General features: G+C 40.7%; 2 protein-coding genes across 5 annotated transcripts in view; one reads left to right on the top strand and one right to left on the bottom strand.

Moving 5' to 3' along the window:
* Positions 1–24,726, bottom strand: part of LOC146672777 (ribonuclease inhibitor-like) — a 176,508-nt gene that overhangs the window by 101,766 nt on the left and 50,016 nt on the right. The gene's annotated exons all lie outside the window — the stretch shown is intronic.
* LOC146672779 (uncharacterized) overlaps positions 1–24,726 on the top strand; it is a 99,726-nt gene that overhangs the window by 38,353 nt on the left and 36,647 nt on the right. For 2 of the 4 annotated variants that reach the window (XM_085389127.1, XM_085389083.1), the window contains one exon: positions 7,577–7,679. In XM_085389127.1, the coding sequence (XP_085245253.1) occupies positions 7,662–7,679 (18 nt within the window). In that variant the 5' untranslated portion in view covers positions 7,577–7,661. The other 2 variants (XM_085389135.1, XM_085389143.1) reach the window with 2 other exon arrangements.

Raw genomic sequence — 24,726 nt, 5'->3', positions numbered from 1 at the left:
CTCCGTCTTCCTCGTCCACACGTAAATGCTAAACGCAGTTTACGTGTGGACAAAGGGTGCAAACGCAAGTTAGGTGAGCGTGCAGCGTAAAGTTTGAATTGAGTGCGAATCGAAGCGGGTGCTCTCCAATCATTAAAAGTAACAAAGTCATTGAACACATTTATACAGTTACCTTTACGTTTATCAATCATATATCACAGATTTACAATTTTTTGTAGTACTATGCTAAAAAGCAACCACAGAGCGAAAGTCTGGGTCAAGCGCCGAGGCGACGGCAAGAACAAAGGAACCCTCGAAGCGTTAAAGCTAGCTTTGTAAGGGAATATAACAGAAAAGTATGAAACGAAAATGTTTTCTTTGTTGATAGACTTTGTTTGCAGTGCAATTTATTTGTTGCCGGATTGTAAGAAGAAAGTAGACACAATTTCGGGCTCCCACATTTTATCCGAAACTTTACATTAACAAGTTTTGTTTTGTTTTTTTTTACTGTTATTCAAATGCAACCGTGGAAATAACGAATAGAACAAAAGTCATTCATTCTTACCTTATACTAATCGTGGCGCAGGCCAGTGCAGTGCACGAACTGATGCCTTCTCCGGTCAATTCCGCTGAGAGTAAATCTAATGTCCCACTCTACTGTACAAGACAATGGTTACCTGGAGGGATGTACCAATGTGATAGGGGTGCTGCGGAATAGTCCAAGCAGCTTTAATTTCCCGCTCAACCATAAATCGATGGTTTTTCAACGTGATTGTTGTCACCTTGTCAACTATAAATAGATCAACAATCAACGATGACAGAACAACAGTGAATCAATGTTATTTCAATGTCAGTGTCAGGTTTCATCAGTATTTCAATGTTGTTTCAACATTGGTTTTGTGTTGACATTTCAATCCTGACGATTCTGATGGTTCAGATGGAAAATCAACATCTGTTCAATGTCTCCTTGCTATCTGGGAAAGGAGTCTCGCTATCTGTTTAATGTTTCCCATTACAATGGCCTCATTGTGTTAACATTCCACATGCATGTGAACTAGTTACAGGAGTGCCCTGAGAAAGCGATATTACTATAACTAATGTGATATGGTTAAATATGTGATTATTACATGAGAAAAGAAATTTTCCACCACAAGAAGAGTTCCCAAATGGTACAGTGGACACATGTGTGACTGCTGTGATTAAAGCATCTTTCTTTCATCTTAACAAGTGAACCGTCAGCTCGTTCAAACACACGTTAAAGTTTGTTTGGCTCGACACCACCGAACAGAGGCAGCAATATAACACAGCTAACATTAACAGTGCAGTGAATCCTGCTTGTGCCGTGATATTCAGGACTGCAAACCGAGCAGCATCACTGACTTTCAGCTTAATGTGTTTGTGGATATATATCTGACTTTAATTATCCATAAAATCATCACATTCACTGTAATATTAAGGTCGACTATTGAACGGCGTATATTTTAAAGTCAAAGCTTTAAAACCAAGTTAACGCACAAAGTACAAACATCACTAATGTCACATACCTTTGCCAGCGTGTGACCAACAGTAATGTTTTAATCTTCTTTGTTATTTAACATTTGCACATAAATAAGTGGTATAACATTCAATACTTAGTTTTAAAAGTTTACTTTTCGGCAACCACGCTTCAGCCATCTGCTTGTTTGGGGGGTTTTTTGTGAAAAAATTAGCCAAAGCCACTGCTGCTCTATGAATTCTGGGATATACTGGGCTGCGAATGATACACCTGACCCATCCTTCAAATCCGGGAAAGTGAAGGGCCCATTGGTGGCCTTCAGGCTACAACCCTGAATTGGGATACAGCCATAGAGTGGGGTGCTTGGCCTGTCCTCCACGCTGTTTATCTGGCTTTTTTTAGACTTTATTTTCATTGAAAGTTTTATAGTTTTTCCAAATTATAAATCCACATTTCCAATATATATGAAGGTGATCTGCCATAGTTTCCCCACAGTTTCTCCAGCAGGATCCATCTCTCGGTTGACCTTTTTGTTTGTATTTTATTTTGGGGGTTATAAAAAAAAACTAATAAAATTTTTCCATGTGAATTCCCTCCATGTGAATTCCAATTCCAATAACCCGAACTAGTAGTTTTCATCTGATTTCTTTTCAATTTTTCTTACATATTTAAATATTTTATAAGTTTAGCTATCAATTTATTTTTAATCTTGTCATGGCCCTGGGTCAGTGACCCAGCGCTTTTGGTTATCATTTTCTAGTTTATGATGATGATTATTATTTTTTGAGTTCTATGTGTTATATTTGGTCTGCCTTTGAGTCTGTGTCTCTGTCTGTCTATGGTGTCTCCCCATCTGTTTGTGAATCTGTCTGTTTAGTTCAGTGTCTTGTCTGGTTCCATGTGTCTGAGTTTCCTGTTTTATTGTGAAGGTCTGTGTCATATGTGAGTGTGCTCAATTTACGTTTCCCCTGCCTCGTCAGCTGTGATTTCTCCCAGGTGTGTTCCCCTCCTGTCTCTCATCCCTTGATTACTGCCATCTGTGTATTTAAGCCCTGTGTTTCTCTGTGTTAGTGTCGCGTCGTACCCTCAACTAGCTGTGTGTTCTGCGTCTATGTTCCTAGTGTTTGGTCTTCTGCTCCAGTTTAGTGTTTCTTTCCAGTGTTTCAGTCCTTGGTTCCTCTGTTCTGACTTTTGGTTTTCTTTTGGTGAGTTTAGTTTGTACGAGGTTTTTCCCAGCAATAAAGCTGCGCTTTTGGGTCCACCACTCCTGCTTGCCTGCCACACAGCGATTCATGACAAATCTTACCTCTAGCTACCTGGCCTGACCTGTCTCCCCAATGTGATGTTTGTATTGTATGTACGGTTGGCAAGGTCTGTCATCTCGGTTGTGGGCAAAAGACCTGCAACTGACAAATAATGGCTATCTCATCATCATCTCATCATCACCTTTACCTTTAGCTTTACCTTTATAAGCCTCTATTATAAGAGGGACTAGGCCTCTACTATGTTCTTCTGTAGTTTTTATGTTACTGTTAAAATAGGAGCTGACCTGGAGATATTGGAAAAAAAAACTTAGTTTTCCAAACCATAGGTGTCTCTTAGCGAAACTATGCAAATTACATATTTTTGCTAAGAGACAAATGTGACATAGCAAAATTATGTAATCCTTCTTTTCCTGACATTGACCAAAATGGTCCAATCCCCCTTGTTAACCAATTTGTATAACGTCCATCTATTTGTGCAGGGATAAATTCCCTATCATATGTGACCCATCTGAGTTGTTTCATGTTGCCTACTGATTTGAAGCTTTCGCATTCATCATACCATATCTTTAAAGGAGTTTTAGTCCACTCGTTTAGATTGTTTTTCTGTTCCAAATATATATTTTTTTATCTCCTAATATTGTTTGTAGTGGTAATTTTAATTGTGTCACATCTAAATATTCCCAAGGGTACAGCAACTTAATCTCATTCTTGTGAGATTTAAGATGACATGAAATGTTTGCTTTCTTGCTGTGGTATCATTTTTATACTTTAAACGGGGGTTAACAAAGTCATCCTAACAAAACACACACTTACAAATCGTTTCCTTTTCTTCTGATCTACAGCCGCAGCCTATAGAGATTGACAGACCATGTGACTTAGCGTAGTCACGCTAAGTCAGTTAGCTGCGTGCCAATGCCAAATTGTTATGGAAATTTTAAGAACAACCTGCACCACACCTTGTGAGCTTGATTGAAGTACGTTTAATAAGCATATTACAATGTGACACATTCCAGCCAAACACAGGGATCATCTCTAAATAATGGCCACCACCCTTACAGCTTATATACACCATCACAGATACTCTCGAACATTCCACAGCACATCATGCATACCTATACCTTCAATTCAATTCAATTTTATTTATATAGCGCCAAATCACAACTAAAGTCGCCTCAAGGCGCTTCATAGATACAGAGAAAAAACCAACAATCATATGACCCCCTATGAGCAAGCACTTTGGCGACGTTGGGAAGGAAAAACTCCCTTTTAACAGGAAGAAACCTCCAGCAGAACCAGGTTCAGGGAGGGGCGGCCATCTGCTGCGACTGGTTCGGGTGAGAGAAGGAAGACAGGATAAAGACATGCTGTGGAAGAGAGACAGAGGTTAATAACAGATATGATTCAATGCAGAGAGGTCTGTTAATAGATAGTGAGTCTGTTAGCTGTTTGACAACTACTCTTTCAAGGATTTTTGATATGAAAGGAAGGTTGGAGATTGGCCTATAATTAGCTAAGACTGCTGGGTCTAGAGATGGCTTTTTGAGTAAAGGTTTAACTACAGACACCTTGAAAGCCTGTGGTACATAGCCGATTACTAGAGATAGGTTGATCATATTTAAGATCGAAGAATTAATTAATGGCAGGACTTCTTTGAGCAGTTTTGTAGGAATGGGGTCTAAAAGACACATTGAAGGTTTGGAGGAAGTAATTATTGAAGTTAACTCAGAAAGATCAATTAGAGAAAAAGAGTCTAACTTAACATCAATGGTACTAAGAGTAGCTGTAGATAATATTACATCTGTGCGATGATTACTGGTAATTTTTTCTCTAATGATAAAAATTTTATTTGTGAAGAAGTTCATGAAGTCATTACTAGTTAACGTTAAAGGGATGGTTGGCTCAAAAGCGGAGGGCTTTCTTATAAAGCAGCAAACTATTTCTCCAGGCTAAATGATGATCCTCTAAATTTGTGACACGCCATTTCCTCTCCAGATTACAAGTCATCTGCTTTAGGGTACGTGTTTGAGAATTATACCACGGAGTCAGGTACTTCTGATTTGAGACCTTAGTTTTCACAGGAGCTACAGTATCCAGAGTCGTACGTAGTGAGTAGGTGAAATTATTAACAAGATAATCGATCTCTGTTGGAGCAGCGTTCAGATAGCTGCTCTGCTCTGTGTTGGTACAGGGCATTGAAGATGATAACAGTGGGTGGATTATATTCTTAAACTTTGTTACAGCGCTTTCAGAAATACATCTACTGTGATAAAGTCTACTCTCCACTGCTGTGTAATCAATTATTGTAAATGTAAATGTTACCAGGAAATGATAGAATAGAATAGAATAGAATAGAATAGAATAGAATTCAACTTTATTGTCATTGCACATGCACAGGTACAGGGCAACGAAATGCAGTTTGCATCCATCCAGAAGTGCTTTAGTGATATAGATATATTACAATATATATTACAATATACAATATACAATATATATTAGCAATAATGTAGATATGTAAGTATATTACAGAATGACATGATCAGACAGGAGAGGGTTTTCAGGAAACACTGTTAAATGTTCAGTTTCTATGCCATATGTTAAAACAAGATCTAGAGTGTGATTAAAGTGGTGGGTGGGTTCTTTTACATTTTGAGTGAAGCCAATTGAGTCTAATAACAGATTAAATGTTGAGGCTGTCCTTTTTAGCATCTACATGGATGTTAAAATCACCCACAATAACTATTTTATCTGAGATGAGGATTAAATCAGATAAAAAGTCTGAAAAATCAGACAGAAACTCTGTGTAAGGCCCAGGTGGACGATAGATGATAGATAACAAGTAAGACCCGGTTTCTGAGTTTCACAGCTGGGGTGGACAATGTTAAGCATCAGGCTTTCAAATGAATTAAAAGTCTGTCTTGGTCTTTCATTAATTAATAGGCTGGTGTGAAAAATTGCTGCCACACCGCCCCCTCGGCCTGTGCTTCGAGATTTCTGGTAGTTAGAATGGCTCGGGGGTGTTGATTCATTTAAACTAACATAATCATCCTGCTGCAACCAGGTTTCTGTAAGGCAGAGTAAATCAGTTTGTTCATCAATTATTAAGTCATGTACTAACAGAGACTTGGAGGAGAGAGACCTAATATTTAATAATCCACTTTTCACTGTTTTACTCTTTGGTTCAGATGTGGATACTGTATTGTTCTTTCTTTGTAATTGTTTATGTTTAAGTTGTTTATTGCTGGTTTTTAGTTTGTTTTTTGTCTTTTTGGGAGCTGACACAGTCTCTATGGAGATGGGTTTTTCAGTCCAGCTCATCCTTGACCTTCTCCATCTCTTAGAAAGGTTATGACCACCCGTAACCTCACTTAAAGCAGGATGTCTGGAGATCTTCCAGTCTACAATGGGTCCACCGTGAAGGTGCAATAACAAGGGGTCCACTTGTGATAGCATTCTACATGCATGAATACAACTGGTGAACACTAAAGTGAGGAAATAATAGCACTATTACTAATGTGAAAATTGATTAATACATAAGAAAAGAAATCTGCCACCACATCATGAATGGTAAATGGCCTGTATTTATATAGCGCCTTACTAGTCCCTAAGGACCCCAAAGCGCTTTACATATCCAGTCATCCACCCATTCACACACACATTCACACACTGGTGATGGCAAGCTACATTGTAGCCACAGCCACCCTGGGGCGCACTGACAGAGGCGAGGCTGCCGGACACTGGCGCCACCGGGCCCTCTGACCACCACCAGTAGGCAACGGGTGAAGTGTCTTGCCCAAGGACACAACGACCGAGACTGTCCAAGCCAGGGCTCGAACCGGCAACCTTCCGATTACAAGACGAACTCCCAACTCTTGAGCCACGATCGCCCCGTGAATAACATACCGCTGGTAAATACAGACAGAAATGAACAACTACAAGATTAAGTCTGCATGGCCCACAAGCTCATGCGACCCTAGGATGTTGCTGTCATCTTCCTGCTCCTGAAAAACATGCATACATCCACCCTTTTCCTTGTGTGGGTGGAGAAGTTGCAATCTTGCATATCAGTGTAAAGTCAGTCAAACATTTGTCCCCATTATCAGTCCAGTCAGTCTCTATATCTTTATTGCTGATAGCAGAACTTCTTATTTCGAATTAAGTTTCTACTGCTAGCTTGTTGTTTCATTAACATTAAAAAAGAAAGAAGTCTCTATCGTAGTCAGGCACAGCTAACTCCTGTTTGCGAGTTAACTTAGCCAACCACACTGTTTGTTGTTAACAGGTACCCCCTCATGATGTGTGCCACTTCCTATCTGATTTTTGCTCCCCCTATATGGAGGAATACAATAGCCACACACTTCAAAAACAGAATTCTGTGCTTAAATAATGAATTGTAGAATAAATTCTGCATTTGTAAAGTCATTTTTGAATTCCACATTAGCAAAGAGATTTTTGAAATGTTTTATGAGGTGCTTGGAAATGTTGTAGGTGGCTGAGTTTATACTGCTACCAATGAGTCTGAGCGGGACTCCTTTGTGGAACTATGGAAGTCCGTATATACAGGGTGTAGCATCCCCTGGGTAAAGGCGGTGACATACAGGACAGTCAGTGGCTTTTATCCTTTCAGGTGCTTGTAGGGCCTACAAGCACCTGAAAAGGAAAAAGTCATCAAGAAAAAGTCATCAATTGCCTACAATGACTTTCTTTTTATAGCTGCTTCTGGGCTTTCACCTTGAAGTTTCATAGGTATTGTTGTCACTAAGGAGTGTAGTAATGTTTATTTGCTCTGCTTCTTTTTTATCTGGAATACAATAAATATATATACTTTTTTGTGCCCCAGCTGAGTAACAGCAGAAGAGTCTGGTGGAGCAGCAGAGGAACAATTTCAGCCATTTGGACTCAGCTCAGCCACTACAGAGGAAACAATGACTTCAACACAAAAGGTGAGAAAAATATCACAGTTACATTGTTATCGAAACTGTGTGCACAGCTGGTTGGTTTTTAAAAACCCTTTAACACCAGCTTTATATTTCCATCCTGGGCTCATCCATATATAGAGATTGACAGACCATGTGACTTTTGCGCATTTCATTGTGGGTACGAGTGGCAATAAAATCAATACACCGCATCAAGCACTAGCATTTCCAGCACCTGTAATCATAAATTTTGTGCTTTTAATCCCAGCTTGCATTTTATTAGCCTCAAAAACAGTTATGTACAAAACGATGGCGAACACGGCAGGTCTGTACAAAGACAGAGTTGACGAAAAGGCATAAAAAAAAGTACAAGGAAAATATCTGAATGAAAGGGTTAGACCCATACAAGCATACAGAGTGGAATAAGGATGTTACTGTGCTGCCCAACTTTCATCACGCACATATTTATTATTATATAGTCCTAAGTGTGAGTGCATACACTCACAAAATGTTTAGTAACTTCAGATCCCTGCAACAAGCCCAAGTCCAGTTTACTTTGGTGATTTGTACATTCCTGCACTTTGTAGGCTGGTTTTCCAACAAAACACAACAAACTTTAGCCCGCAAAGCCACAGTGAACAAAGCAGCAGAGCGCAACAAATTCAATTCAAATCAATATAAGACTTATTTGTAACCTACATCAACAATTATGTTATTATAAATTACGTAATAACTACAACAGAAGACTTACCTTTGTGGAAATGCTTGGAGCAGACTAACATGTGAGCTAGAGTGTTCTGAAACGTTATATTTGGTCTGCAATCAAGGCCACCCGTCAGCTCTTTGTTTCTTCGGAAACATGGCTTAAACAATTTCTCTTCCATGATGTAATCTGATAAAAACCGATCTCTTTACTCGTCGGATTCCCATTTTACGTCGTATTTTCAATCTCTATACTGAATCTACATTCTCAACCAAAAACCGCAGAAGTTAAAAGAACATACAAAGGTCATATTTTATCAGCACACAAATAAAAAAATATCATCAGTTCAACTCACAATTATTTATGAATTGAAAGATTTTCTCCACTGATCAATATTTCTTCAATAATGTCATTTTCAACTCTCATTGAAGCACATCATTGTAATGTGATACTATGACCAGAAGGTGGTGGTAACACACAATCAATGTGTTTGTTGACATGTTTGAATCCACCAACGGAGGGAGTTTCAGTTTGTTCCACGACTGCATTTCACTCACTGCCTCTGTTTGTATCTCTGTCACTGCAGGACCAACATGCAGCAAGAAGTCAGCGCTCTCGGGAGGCCGACAAACCTCACAGAAGAAAGGGAGAGAAAACCTACAGCTGTGATGAGTGTGGAAAGTCTTTTACCCGGGCTGGAAACTTTAAAAAACATCAACTCATCCACAGTGGAGTTAAACCGTATAGCTGTGACTTGTGTGGAAAGTCTTTTACCCAGGCTGGAAGCTTAAAAGCACACCAATTCATCCACAATGGATTTAAACCTTACAGCTGTGACTTGTGTGGAAAGTCTTTTACCCAGGCTGGACACTTAAAAAATCACCAACTCATCCACAGTGGAGTTAAACCTTACAGCTGTGATTTGTGTGGAAAGTATTTTACCCAGGCTGGAGACTTAAAAAAACATCAACTCATCCACAGTGGAGTTAAACCTTACAGCTGTGACTTGTGTAGAAAGTCTTTTACCCAGGCTGGAAGCTTAAAAAGACACCAACTCCTCCACAGTGGAGTTAAACCTTACAGCTGCGACTTGTGTGGAAATTATTTTACCCAGGCTGGAAGCTTAAAAACACACCACTTAATCCATAGTGGATTTAAACCTTACAGCTGTGACTTGTGTGGAAAGTCTTTTACCAAGGCTGGAGACTTAAAAATACACCAACTCATCCACAGTGGAGTTAAACCTTACAGCTGTAAGTTGTGTGGAAAGTCTTTTGCTCGAAATAGCAACTTACAGAGGCATCTAGTTACCCACTCTGGAATTAAGGCGTACAGCTGTGACTTTTGTGGCAAAAGTTTCAGCGACAAACGGTACCGAAATATTCACCTACGGATTCACACTGGAAATGATGTTTACTTCTGTGATCAGTGTGGGAAACTGTTTGCAACAGATGCACAGTTACAACAACACATGTTTACCCACACTGAGGAGAGACCTTATAAATGTGACCTGTGTGAGAAGACGTTTAAAGCTCCACATCAGCTGAACAAACACCAACAGATCCACTCCTGAAAGTAACTCTACAAGTGCAGTTACTGTGAGGTATGGATTTTTTTTTTTATCTTGTTATTTTAACCTGATTGTTTGGAACAAGTCTGATCAGTAAACTTATGGAGTTATACAGAATGAACTGTTATACTGAATGAACTGTTTGGAAACATGAAGAGTCATTTTCGCCCGGTAAGCTCAGTGTTATAATATATTGATTAGAAGCAGAGCAACACAGATGGATCCAGTTCTCAACCCTGTCGTCACTGTGGTGGTGGGAAAGAGTTTCTTTGTAAGCTTTGTGGAAAACCGTCCAATCAATTATGGGACCTAAAACCACATCAATGTAGACACACTGGAGACAAAATGAACAATTACAAAGAATGTGGCAGAGGCTTCCACACACCAAGTACATTAAAATACACAAATTCTTCCACAGTGTGGTGATGAAGCACATCTGTGATTAGTGGGACGACCGTGGCTCAGGGGGTTGGGAATCGCATCTGTAACCGGAAGGTCACCGGTTCGATCCCTGGGCTCTCTGTCCTGGTCGTTGTGTCCTTGGGCAAGACACTTTACCCTACTTGCCTACTGGTGTTGGCCAGAGGGGCCGATGGCGCGATATGGCAGCCTCGCTTCTGTCAGTCTGCCCCAGGGCAGCTGTGGCTACAACCGTAGCTGCCTCCACCAGTGTATGAACGTGAGAGTGAATGAATAGTGGTATTGTAAAAACCCCTTCAATGTATTTTCACTTAAACAAGCAGCTGTTTTTTTTTATCTGCATTAAAATTATATAAAAATTAACAGTGCAAACACAAATTCCTTGCTGACAGTTTAACCAAAAGGCATTTCAAGTGGAAACTGGCTGACATATCCTCAGCATAATCATGTATAATATCCACAAAACTTAAAAAGAGGTTATTCACACACACAATACGGTAATATTACCGTATTTTCACGACCATAAGACGCACCGTACTAAAAGGCGCAGTCTCAGTTATGTGTGCCATTACTGTATTTAACACACACATAAGGCGCACTGGATTATAGGGCGCATACAAGTACCGTATGCGTATTTAAAAATAAAGCGGGAGCAATCCTGAGTTCGGTACTTTACTCACATTTCTATTACCGGTAATCGCCATCATCAACAACACACAAGCATACAAATGTGCGTATTTAAAAATTAAGCAGGAGCAAAACAAAGTTTGGTACTCACATTTTTATCATCAATCAAACCCATCGAAGTCCTCATCCTCTGTGTCTGAATTGAACAGCTGCGCTAAATCTCCATCAAACATGCCAAGTTCACTTTCGTCACTGTCAGAGTCACTTTCCGTGCCGTGCGGCTCCTCGGAAATGATGCCGGCTTTTGCAAAAGCTCGAACAACAGTGCCAGCAGACATGTTAGCCCAAGCATCTACAATCCATTGGCAAATTGTGGCGTAACTCGCCCGGTGCTGCCTTCCACTCTTGGTGAAACTGTGGTCTCCATCGGTCATCCATCGCTCCCAGGCCGCTCGCAGCCTTACTTTGAACGGGCGGTTCACACCGATGTCCAGCGGTTGGAGTTCCTTTGTCAGGCCTCCCAGAATGACAGCAAGCTCACAGTTCATTTGTTTCATTAGTTTTTTCACATCGGCTGTGAGATGGGCACGCATAGAGTCACAGATTAAGAGCGATGGTGATGCGTGGAAAAAACCACCTGGTCTCCTTACATACACCTCCCTCAGCCACTCTTTCATCATTTCCTCATCCATCCAGCCCTTTTCATTTGCCTTAATGATGATTTCTGCTGGAAACTTCTCTTTAGGCAAAGTCTTTCGCTTAAAAATCACCATAGGCGGCAGTTTCTGTCCATTAGCATGGCAGCCAAGCACAACAGTGAAAGAAGACTTTTCATACCCCGTTGTGCGTATCGCTACCGTGCTGGTCCCCTTCTTCTCCACAGTGTGACTCACTGGGATGTCAAAAGTGAGCGGGACCTCGTCCATGTTTGTGATGTGGCTGGGCTGGATGTTTTTGTCGCCGATGTGTTTGCTGCAGTAGGAGCAGAAGATGGCCAGCTTTTCCTTATAATGCGCTGGAAGTTGCTGCGCTACCGTAGTCCTGGTCCGGATGGAAAAATGGCACCGTTTCATAAAACGAAAGCACCAAGACGGACCTCCTTGGAAATGTTCAATGTTCATCTCTTCAGCTAGTGAAACTTCTTTTAGCCGAATGATGACCGTCGAAACGCTTCTCCCGCTCGTTCTTTGCTCGATGATCCACCGCTCGAGTCTTTCCTCCAACTCGGGCCACCTTGCCTTATGTCCGCGGAAACTCAGCTGCGTTTTCTTGACCTGCCGGAGCTTGTTTTCTAGCTTCCTCCATTTGCGAACCATCGATTCGTTAATCTTAAATTCTCTCGCCGCTGCTCGATTTCCATGTTCCTCCGCATAGCTGATGGCCTTCAGTTTAAACTGTGCTTCATAAGCGTGTCTCTTTGCCATTTTCAGGGTTGTTAAAACAACGATGTCCTGCATAACGCACATACCTGTTCTTTTATACAGGTATGTGCGATGAAGTCAACGCACGCACTTCACCCTTTAGCGTTCTCATGGTGTTCTCTACTACGTCCTCATTACAACACACAGGGCGCACTGCGCTATAGGGCGCGCCGTACTTTTTGAAGAAAATCTAAGACTTTTAAGTGCGCCTTATGGTTGTGAAAATACGGTATGTTGAAGCACAGTACGTATCACTCCGCGAGGCTCCTGCCTACGATAGCCGTAATGCTCCGACAATCCATCAAGCGGTGCGGCTTCGTAGCTTAGCAGAGTCGTACTGAAACATTTGACAGATTTTCGAGCGCCGTGTACATAAAATCGTTTCGAGGTCAGTAAACACAACCAGAATTCATACATAAGGCACACAGGATTATAAGGGGCACTGTCGATTTTCAGAAAAATCAAAGGATTGATTTTAAGTGTGCCGTATTTTCCAAAAAACACTGTAATAATGATGGCCCGCTAGCATGCTCTACCAAAAATAGTATTTTGTTGTGTATCTGAGGGACGAAAGCTAAACCAGTTCCACACCACTGAAGTTGCAGCATTTTTACAAACCAATTCTAGTTCATCCGTTTCATTCAACGATCCACTTTCACTCTTCTCATTCTGCGTCGCCGCCATGTGTGTATGTAAACAAAGACACTGCGCATGCGCGTTTTACCCATATTCTATTACGATATTTCATTTTCTTATTGTTGCCCAACATTACACCAGTATTACCGTGAATGGTATGATATAGCCCAGCCCTACCTGCATGTATAGATATGTATATCAAGTTTATGGTTTTTCCTTTGAGGGATTTTAATTCTCTAAAATTTTATCCCTATTACAGTTTAATCTTTGTTCCCTTAGGACACAGTAGTGTTTTGTAGTTGTACTTACTGTATTATTAAAGTTATAGGTATGTCTTGTTTACCAAACTGATACTGTATCAAAATTGCAGATATGGATATGTATGTCAATTTCTTTTATTTGAACATTCTTATTTTTTCCAAATTAACTTCTTTTTGTATGTATTCATTTTATGTTTCACCTCAGTTAAATTTCAATCCTTCATTCATATTTAAACTTTTGCTGTGGTAAAATCTTCTCTTAAATCCTTTTCTCCAAAAACTGCAAATAATTACACAGCAGTTGCAATTAAAACTTCTAAAATGAACTAAATCTGTCCACCATCTTTGAAACAACACCTGCTGTGACTTCATGTCCACAAAAGCTAAATTGGTTTGGGGCTGTATTTCCATGTAATACCAGTTTGTACCAGAAGATGGAGCAGTGAGGCTGTGTAACCTTTGTTTAATTAGTGAAAAAAAACACCTTATTCACAGTGGCAGCAAAGAACTGTTAAAAGTTAAAAACAGCAGCACACATCAGGACCATTTTAAAGATCACAGGTGACTACTCTTAGTTAATTCAAATTCTATTAAAGCTCTATTTTTGACTCCTCCTTTCACTTTAGTATATTTACTGTGTTTTTGAAGTCCACGTGTTGTTTTTAATGAATTCATTTTGATCCACATGTTCTGCAGCTGTTTTCCTGTTGATTTGAAGTTTTTATAATGAAATCCTGATAATATTAAAGTGTTACTTATATTTGATGAACTCGGTGTATAGTTTGTCTTATTAAACAGTTTGGTGTGAAAAATAAAGAAATGATCTCACAACAAGTAGTTTGAGCCATGATTTCAGATTCAAACTAATTTAACTGTTTTCAGTGGTACATGTGGAGCTTTATCAGAGGAGGAGACTTGGCTGTTCTCCACTCACAGTGAACACGGTTCCTGCAGCTCATTAAAAACTCTGAAATGATCTTCAAGGACAAAAAGGTCATGCATTGCAAGAGCCATTTGCAGATGTGTTGTCCCCCCTGCGTGTCTGCATGACTCTCATGCAGCACCAATTTGAAACCCAGCCTGGTGTGAAAGTGCATTCATGGCCCTACAAGTTGCCAGAGCAGAAGAGACAAATTGTGCGAAAGGAATTGGCTGAAATGGTGAAAATGCTGTTATCATAGGATGAAATGAGGATTTGTTCCTCAGTGTTTGGTCTCCTATGCTTATCTGTTTGCCAGATGATTTGTCCCAGCTGTTGAGAGGGGCTGGTTGTCTTTAAGGTGCTTCCAGGTAATTAAGAAGTGAGCGCACGGTTTTATACGGTACTGTGATGATAATAAATATAACAAGAAGGAAATATAAGTTTGACTATGGAGCACATCTCCTTCAGCGTTCAGAATAATGGATTGCATTTCTCTCAGTCAACTGACTGTTTAGGGGAGAAAACGGCTAATAGTTAGCGGGCTCTGTGTTTGTGGTTGTTGTTTGTTAATCACACCAGGAGTGAACAAAAGCAGAAAACCCCCTGTAAAGATGCAGACTGTGAAAGTCTGCTTTATACCATAAATCTTACCAGGTGTAACTGGGTTTTTTTGTGTTTTAAGTTATAAACACGTGTCAAGACTTCTGTCTCCCATTGCTGATGTGATCCTCCTTTTCTGTTCCCTATTAATGAACTACGGTAATTTGTGATATTTCCCCCATAAAATAATAAGGCTTTATTGAAATCATTGTGATACAGAGATTTGGACTCTTGTCATCATCATCATCATCATCATCATTATTTATTTATGTAGCACTTTAAAAAACACACATGGTGGACCAAAGTGTTGTACAATACTAATATGCACATAGTAATAAAAAACAGACATAGCGATAAACATAGCAATAAAATATATATATATATCAGTTACCCACAGAGTTAAAAGCCAGAGAATAAAAATAGGTTTTTACATCAGTGCCAGTTTTTAAAAAAACTGGCACTGATGTAGCCTGTCTAACATGGAGAGGAAGGTTGTTCCAAAGCATCGGTGCTGCAACAGAGAACGCTCGATCTCCTCTAAGTTTCAGCCGTGACTTTGGCACCGAAAGCAGCAACTGCTCAGCTGACCGAAGGGAACGAGTGGGGACATGGGGCTTCAACAAATTTGATATGACTGAACTGTCTAAGCCCGGTTTCTTAAGTAAATGATGTATGACTGCATGCTTAAATTACTTGACCAGACAAAAGATTAGTATTAATAATGTTCAGAATGTGTGGTCCGATGATAGGAAATACCTTTTTAAGAAAACGGGGAGGAACAACGTCATTTGGAGAGCCACACGGTTTAGCATTCAACACAAGTTTCTCTAAATCAGATAAAACAATTAGTAGAAAGGCAGAGAACAAACTTGAGCAAGAACCATGCATGGCTGGGTCGGCAATAGATAGAGTCGGATGTCTCAAACTAGCAACCTTGTCCACAAAATAAGTAAGAAACTTATTGCACATAACTGCAGAAGAGTGCAAAAGAATATAGCCTTCCGGATTAAGTACAGAATTTATAGTGTTATATAGACCACGAGGGTTATGCGAGCTGGCAGCAATACTTTGGGAAAAATAGGAGTGCTTGGCAGCCTTTACTGCTCTCTGATAGACTTTCCAGCTAGTCTTAAGAGCTTCCTTAGAGACATACATCTTTTTTCCACCGTCTTGTGCATGCTTTGGATAAAAAAGTAATTTTGTATACACTAAATGTAGTTTACCAAATGCTCCTCAGTCCAAACTGACTTTATGGTTCATACTCAGGGAACTCCTGCCGTGACCTCCCCTCTGTGAGAGCGCGCGCACACACACACACACACACGCAGAAGGAGAGAAACAGAAAGATCATTAATGCAGGGGATTGCAGCAGCTCTTGGACTTTCACTCTCTGCCGGATTTCAGAAGAATGGTCACATAAATTTCATTACAATTTTTTTGCCTTTGCTTCAATTCAGATGTGTCTTTAAATCCTTTCTTGTTCAAATTGTTTATTCACATAGTAAAGAAGTAGCTCAGAAACTGAGTAAGTAGGAAGAGCGATAGTTTAAAGATATTTTCTACAATACAGAGGATTTCATCATCTGCAGTTTGTGAAAACTGCAGTTAAAAAACAAATTAGTAAATTCACAAATGAAAAAGATGCTTGAGTTGTTCTTGTGTCCAACAAAAATGGGTTCTGATATTTTTTTATTTTTAATGTTACTGCGTTGAATTTGGCACAATTTAAATTCAAAAAATTATTAGTCTCTTAAATGAATAGCATCTTGACAGGGACTTGGTGAATGACTTAAAAAACTAATACATTGTTTTTACATCTTGTGCACTTGAGTATACTCCAATGAAACTTGAAGAGTGGGACACACAATATAGAAATGATGACTTGGCAATTGTTAGGGAGGAGTGTAAGTACAGAGAGGAGGAATTCCTACATCCTATTCATGTACTCTGCAATGTGCATTGTGTCCTTGTAACATGTTCACTTTTTTTCAAAATAAATAGCTGTGAAAAAAATCCATCAAAGTTGAGGTAAGTGGTTATCACAGTATCGAGGGTTTTTTTTTTCATTGGGGTCAAATTTCTCTTTGGGGAAAAATTAAGCCAGCATCCATGTGTCAAAGGCCTCTTAAGGTCGGTTCTAAAAAAAAAAGTCAGTCCCTGAAGCTTATTTGTCTCACAGATGCTAATTAGGTGACTGTGGGAATGTGTAAGGAATGTTTTGGGACTGTAACCCTGTCTGTTCTTAAAAAACTAACTTTGTTGTTACATTACAGCAATTTTGAGGAAACATTTAACGGCTTATCATGGAGCAGGATCAAAAGGACAGTCCTCGGGACGCTTCCGGTTATGCTTCCATCTGGCGTAGTCGTCTGAGTGGTCTGTGCTATATCGCCCCTCCTGACCCGGAGTGGTATAACGTGTTGTGGAAAAGTTTGCTTGATTCTCTCTCTCTCTGTGTGTCTTGAAAAATAATAATTTTTCTGGGGATTTTTTCTTATGTGCTTATGGTATCCTATGGAGGAAGTTGAAGCATCCTGAGCACTCGGAGGTAATTGACTGGGATGAACCGACGGTCGTCTGACATCTTGATGTCATTTTCTTTTAGGGTTTCTGTTTTTCTTTCTATTGAGAAACCCTGTTGTAAAAGTAGCTCAAAAATGAAGAAAAACTCTTTACTTTGGTCTGGGAAGGAGTGTCTGCACAAAACCAAAATACCTCATCAGGGTGTTTTAATTGTTCAAGTAGGACAGTGTTCTGAATATGTGCGCGGTGCTCTTTTCACTAAGGGATATTATTGTTTTAACACATACAAGGATGTAGCTTGCCTCCACAAAGCGTTATATTAATGCAATCCGTTACTAGTCGGATAATCTTAAAGGTTTTATTTTATTGCGTCTGTAATAAGGTTAATATAAGAAAGCAAAATAAAGCTATTGAAATAAAGCTATTTCTATTGAAAAAAGAAATAGCTCTTTACCGAAAAAAAGGATATCAAGATCATTGTCATAATACTGAAACATTTTAACAGAAATCAAACTATGAGTTTGTCTGTGGAAAAACTAACTGCTGCTCTGTCTTTTTGACAGACTGACTCAACAGAAATCTGCTGCGTCACCCCTCCGAATGCTCCATGCCCCAGGAACCCCTCCCTCTCTGATCAGAATCATCCCCCCAGGAACAACCCCTCCTTTTTTCAGTTCAGTTCAGTTCAATTCATTTTTATTTCAAACATGTGCATTCACAATCATTACAAATATAGTTCCATTCTTTTGTTTGAAAAGGAGTAGGCAGAAGTATACACTTATTAGTCACTACCCCTCAAATTTTACCTCTCATTGATTTTATTTTCTTTTAACCTTAAATTAAACAAACAACATATAAAGGAAAAGTAAAACAAAGACAAAACAAACAAACAAATAAATAAACAAAACAAATAAACAAGCCCCACCACAATATTATGGAACGGCAGGACTGCCATAATGAATTAGTTAAATACACCATTAAATAATTAATTAAATATGGCAATAATAAATTAAAATTGGAAATAATTAATTACATAAATATTTATGATTATTTATTTATTTCACATTTTAATTAATTAGTCCAGTCAGTATCACATCATTTACTCTTGAATATTGTTCCAGATCTGACACCCTTCCTTCCAGCATAGCAATCTTCTTGTCTTTTTCCTCAGTCTGCCTTCTTAGTTCTTTAATGTCCTCCATTAAATTAAGTATCAGTTTTTGTTGTTTTAAAATGTTGTTCTTCTGACATAAAGTTTAGGGATTTCTTTATGTCCTCCAAATAGCTTGGAAAGAAAAGCGTCTGGACTTCTTTAAGTTGCTTGAAGACATTTCACCTCTCATCCGAGAAGCTTCAATGGGGGATTTCTTTATGTCCTCCAGTTCCTCCTTGTTGACTTTGCTCCATCTTTTCGGTGTTAAGGCCTATTAGTTGAGAAGCACCCTTGTGGCTTGCCTAAGCCGGGCCTGTCCTGGTAGTTTGCCTCACTGGCTGTTGGTGGTGCGTGGCCCAGCCTGCCTCTGAGCTTTGTTTGGTGGTTGAGCTTGGTAGGGTTAGGCGATTATCCTCACTGGCTGGTGCTCATGGCTGACATGTTCTGACAGCTGGCCTCACCTATTGATGGTGGAACCTGGCGTGTCCTGGCAGCTAGCCTCTCTGGCTGGTGGTGGTGGAGCCTGCCCTGGCCTGGCAGCTAGCTGCTCTGGCTGGTGGTGGAGCCCGGCCTGGCCTTGCAGCTAGCCTCTCAGGCTGGTGGAGGAGCCCGGTCTTTTTTCAGGGTTAAGTTGCACTCCAGCTGCAGCCTCAAGTGCACTTCACAAAACCAAAGCACAAACTTCTTGGACAAGCTCGACAAAAAATCCACCACAGCTTCTCACAGGTGAGCTGTACGTCTGATGTTCCCATGGTAAGAACGTCTCCAGTGATGATGTGATGAAGCTGTTTCCCGCGGACTCCTCTATATCAACTATAATTCATTAAAATGATAAACTATAATCAGCCCAGCCTGCCCAAACTCAGCAGCTGCCTCGCGTTTCCGCGATTCCCACTGGATGCGATTAGTCACACATATGGAATCGATTAGACACTTCCGGAGTACTTCCAGTAGGGTCAAAAGGTCAAGGCTAGGGTCATCAATCAAATTTTGACACAAGCAGGGGTGTTACTTTTTTCACATTCACAAGATAATCCGTAATTAAGGTCCTCTAGCTACCCAGCTAGCTAAGATAGAATAGAATAGAATAGAATAGAATAGAATAGAATAGAATAGTCCTTTAATTATCCCACAAGGGGAAATTTGGTTGTAACAGCAGCCAAAAAGACAAATATACAAACAAACAGTACACAGGACACGGAACAGAAACATACACAATTTTTCTTACATATTTACATTAAGGACAATGGTTACTATAAACAGAGAGTAGCCTACTCTATAGTTATTAAATTAAATAAAAATAATTACAGCTAAGAGGCAAACCAGGTTGTAGTGTGAATTGGTTAACTAACTTATTGCCGTTACAGCATTGATGTAAACATCTATGTTTGTTGGGAGCAGTTCTGATTGTACAGTCTGACAGCTGCAGGGAGGAAGGACCTGTGGAAACGCTCCTTCATGCATCTAGGATGCAGCAGTCTGTCACTGAAGGAGCTCTGCGGCATGGGGTGGGAGACTCTGTCCATCAGAGATGTTATTTTGGCCAGAGTCCTTCTGTCTCCCACCACCTGCACTGGGTCCAGGGTGCATCCCAGAACAGAGCTGGCCTTCCTGATGAGTTTATCCAACCTCTTCCTCTCAGCTGCCGATAAACTGCTGCTCCAACATACAACACTGTAAAAAAATGACAGATGCCACCACAGAGTCATAGAAGGTCTTTAAAAGCGCTCCCTGGACTCCAAATGACCTCAGCCGCCTCAGTAGATAGAGTCTGCTCTGACCCTTCCTGTAAAGCATCAGTGTTGTGGCTCCAGTCCAGTTTATTATTCAGGTGAACACCCAGGTACCTATAAGAGTCCACTATCTCAATGTCCACTCCCTGGATGTTCACCGGTGTCAGTGTGGTGGGTCTGTGTCTCCGGAAGTCCACCACCAACTCCTTCGTTTTCCCGGCGCTGATCAGCAGGTGGTTCTGCTGACACCAGTCAACAAAGTCCAGAGTCCACTGTCTGTACTCTGAGTCGTCCTCACCTGTGATGAGGCCGACTATGGCAGAGTCGTCAGAGAACTTCTGTAGGTGGCAGCGTGGGGAGTTGATGGAGAAGTCTGCAGTGTAGAGGGTGAAGAGGAACGGTGCCAGCACAGTTCCCTGTGGGGACCCCGTACTGCAGACCAGCTTGTCAGAGACACAACCCTGTGACCTCACATACTGTGGACGTTCTGTGAGGTAGTCCAGTATCCACTGGGACATGTGGTGGTCCACTCCTGATAGCTCCAGCTTGTCTCTCAGAAGTCGTGGCTGGATGGTGTTAAAAGCACTGGAGAAATCAAAGAACATGATCCACACAGTGCTTCCAGGCTTCTCCAGGTGAGTCAGAGCTCGGTGCAGGAGGTAGATGATGCCGTCCTCCACCCTGATGCCAGGCTGGTAAGCAAACTGCAGCGGATCCAATGAAGACCTACCAGGGGGCGCAGATGGTTTAGAACCAACCTCTCGAGGGTCTTCATCAGATGCTGAGGTCCTTGGGATGGGGGGTCTTTGGTACCAGTACCACACAGGAGGTCTTCCACAGCTGTGGTACTTTCCCCAGTGACAGGCTCAGGTCGAACAGATAATCTAGGATGCCACACAGGTCATCTGCGCAGCATCTCAGGAGTCTGGAGCTGACACCATCTGGACCTGCAGCCTTCCGCACCTTGATCTTGCGAAGCTCGTTCCTCACTTGAAGTGCTGAGATAGAAAGAGTGGATTTTGGGGGAGGGGTGTGTATGTTGGAGTCCACAGAAGCCGGGGGTGGGTGTAATGACTAGGAGCTGGGAGGTGTGAAGTCCTGAGATGAAGGACAGGCAGTACCTGAAGATGAAGGAGATTGCAGCAGGGGGGGACGGTGCTGTGAAAGGGGTGGGTGTTTGATCAAACCTATTAAAATATTTATTTAGGTCATTCACCCACCCCAAGTCTCCTGCAGCCTGGGGGGTTGGTTTTTGTCCTGAGATTGTCTTCAGGCTGTTTCAAACCCCTCTGATGTTGTCCTGTTGCAGCTGCTCTTCCATCTTCCTCCTATAGTTATCCTTTCCTTGCCTTATCTTCCATTTCAGCTTCTTCTGAACAACTCTCAGCTCCTGTTTGTCTCCAGATCTAAAGACTCTCTTCTTCTGCTTGAGGAGAGCCTTAATTTTAGGATTTATCCATGGCTTGTTGTTAGAAAAACAACATACCTTTTTGATGGTTACGGTGTTGTCCACACAGAAGTTCATGTAATCCGTAATGCAGTCTGTGATGCTATTGAGGTCATCCTCCAGGGGGCTGCAGAGGTTGTCCCACACAGTAGAACAGAAAATGTCCCTCAGGGCCTCTTCAGTCTCTGCCGACCATTTCCTTACTGTGCGTTTCACAACTGGTTCTCTGTGTACTAGAGGTTTATACACAGGCTGGAGATGAACCAGATTGTGATCTGGGAGATCGGACCTCCACGCGCTCTCCGGACAAAGACGCCGTAAAAAATGTAATTAAGAATACCATTGTCCATAGAATTCTGAGCTCCATTGTGGGAGAAAGCAGTCCACAATAGAAAAACAAAAACACAAAACAACAGAGAAAAACATATATTAAAGAGAAAAAAGGACTCGGTCAGGTTGGAGCTGCTGGTTGCCAGCTCAGAGCGGCGCTGGAAGATAAGATGAGCACTTGGCTGTAGGGGAAACATGTTTTGTAAAGTTCGTTTAGCTAACCCGTGCAGGGGAATGAATTTACCCTGACTAAAGAAGTCAAGAGAAACGCACCGGGCTGCTTAGTGACTAACCACTGTTACTGTACTTTTATTATACTGTAAGAGCAACAGGCTGGACTCTGCTTCTGCTCCTGTGCAGAGCTGATTATTAAATATGTGCAAACAGCAGCATGTTTTCTGTCGCTTTCCACATGTGCAAGGACATTAACGCCAACTTTTAAATTCCCCTCTGAAACCAACTACTTCCGCTTGTCAGCTTAAGTTAAAATGTTCCATTTTTCCCCTGATTATTTTTTTCAGCTTTTTTTTTTTTTTTTTTTACTGAGTTTGTTACAAATATTCAGGTTAAAAAACTGTCCAAATTACTTTTAATGAATTATGTTCACAAAGTCACATGTGCAGTATTCTGTACAGCTTGCATCCTTTAGGACAAATAATTTGAAACATTAATATTTCTTGTTCAATACCACTGCTGATAACACCTCTGTATGTTGTGACCAGGATGCAGCAGCAGACTGAACCTCGACTGAAACCTGCTCCATCATCTCATCTTTGCAGATGTCCATTTATAAAGCATCAACAACTCAAAGGTAAACATGATATTAGAAAATGTGTTAGTAAAGCCTTTAAAACAAATAAAAAAATAAACAGCTGTTGGCAGAACTATAGGACTGAACAACTTCAGATCCCGAGTGTGTGAGGACAGAGAAGTAATCAGCTCTATTTCAGTTTTGATAGATAAACTTTATATTTCAGTTTGTGATGATTCTGTTCTGTTTGTGATTACAGGAGCTGTCCTCAGATTCAGACCTCAGCACCACCCAGTGACAGCAGACAGATCATCCTATATCTTCAATCTTTGTAGTAACTCCAAAATTAACTGAAGAAAACAGTACAAAGGTTAAAGTACCACATGTGCTGTCAGTGAAAGCTGCAGCTGTTTTATTGATAAATTTAAAGACAAAAGGATTAATCACCCCTGTAACTGTGTCACTATACATCAGCATTAACAGTATCTCAGTTTGGTGTTTCACAAAGCTGTTTTTTGACAATAGTTTGTTATTTAGTAAGTAATTCAGAGTCATAAATACCAGAGTAACCAGAAGGAAACATATATTTAACTTTCTACAGGACTTAAAGCTATTATATTATGTAAAAGTCCAGACCCTCTGAGGATTATCTGAGTACTTCTAACATTACACAAAGCAATGGTCTCCATCAGTGTTCATGAAATGCTGGGTTTATCCTTCTTGTGAGGGAGCTGCTGGTGAAGATCACGAGCCCTGCTTGATCCTGGCGATGAGTTTCAGTCTTCCTGGTGTTTCTGAAATGATGCCTCTCACTGTGGGTCAACAGAACTTCTGGCACAGGACAGCTGTAATGAAAGAAGTTGAAGAAGTTTTGAAAAAAAAATCTTGGAAATGCCCTAAATGTGAGAAGCAGATTTTGTATTTACTTTTCTTTTGCCAATCAAGATAACAAAGTATAATTTTCACCATTCAATTACTAACCTTGTCATCTCCTGCACTGTCTGTTTTGGGCTCTGGGCTCGTCCTTTCCAGCGCTCATGAGACTGCTTTGATGCACTGTGGTATGAGGTGCTAACCTGTTGACAGTGTTGGGAAGGTTAATTTTAAAATGTATTCCACCAAAGATTATAGAAGTAATGTATTCTGAATACTTTACAACTACATGAATGTCCTATTGCTGTGTGATTTATTACTATTACTGAAGGCTACTCGCCATACCAATACCAACTAGATGTTAAAATCTTAATATAAATGAGTAACAGTAGGTGGACATTAGGTAAGGCTGCACTTTTTGCAGCGATCTCGTGTAGAAAACTATTCAGCGCGTATATAAAACAGGTCCGCGGCTCCAAACCGTAAAGGGACCTCTGGCTAATACGTCGGGTTCGTGTCGGGCTCGTAGCTGAAAACTAGCTTTACTTTGTTGTCTGGGTCAAGTTAGCTAGCGAGAGACAGAGAGAGGCATTGAAAGGCTGCTTATTGTTTCGGAGGAAAACATGAACACGGTGTACAGTCGAATCTTAACAGCTTACTTACAGCTGGGCTCGTCAGGCACTCTTCTTGGCTTTAGTGGTTATTATTATATTTACATGCTTCCAGCTCCCGTTTCTGCTCCGTGACAGCTCATACTTTTCCTTTTTCTCCCTCCCTCGCTCACAGACACATAACGTGTATGGCAGTCCATTCTCCCTGCAGCAGGGACTACACTGCCCATGAGGCTACATTGTTTAGGGCGATGCCTGTAACACTCTGCTATTGCCTTCATATTAAATCACTTTTATATAATAATTTTTAGAGGCTCTTATTGCGTGTTTTGTTTGGGTTTCAACCGGTGTGGAATTACCAAAAATAGAGAGGCCATAGCCTAACATATGAAACAGGAAAATACCGCCATGTAATCCATTTATTTCAACAAAGTAAATGCATTCTCAATATCACTTATTGAGCGGTAACTGTAACGGATACATTTACTCATATT

The sequence above is a fragment of the Rhamphochromis longiceps genome, linkage group LG3, assembly GCF_057381845.1.
Source record: "Rhamphochromis longiceps isolate RC_006_pf linkage group LG3, R_longiceps_female_GT1.1, whole genome shotgun sequence".
Lineage (NCBI taxonomy): Eukaryota > Metazoa > Chordata > Actinopteri > Cichliformes > Cichlidae > Rhamphochromis > Rhamphochromis longiceps.
Note: the sequence above shows the minus strand (reverse complement) of the source record. Positions and strands in the feature narration are given on the sequence as shown.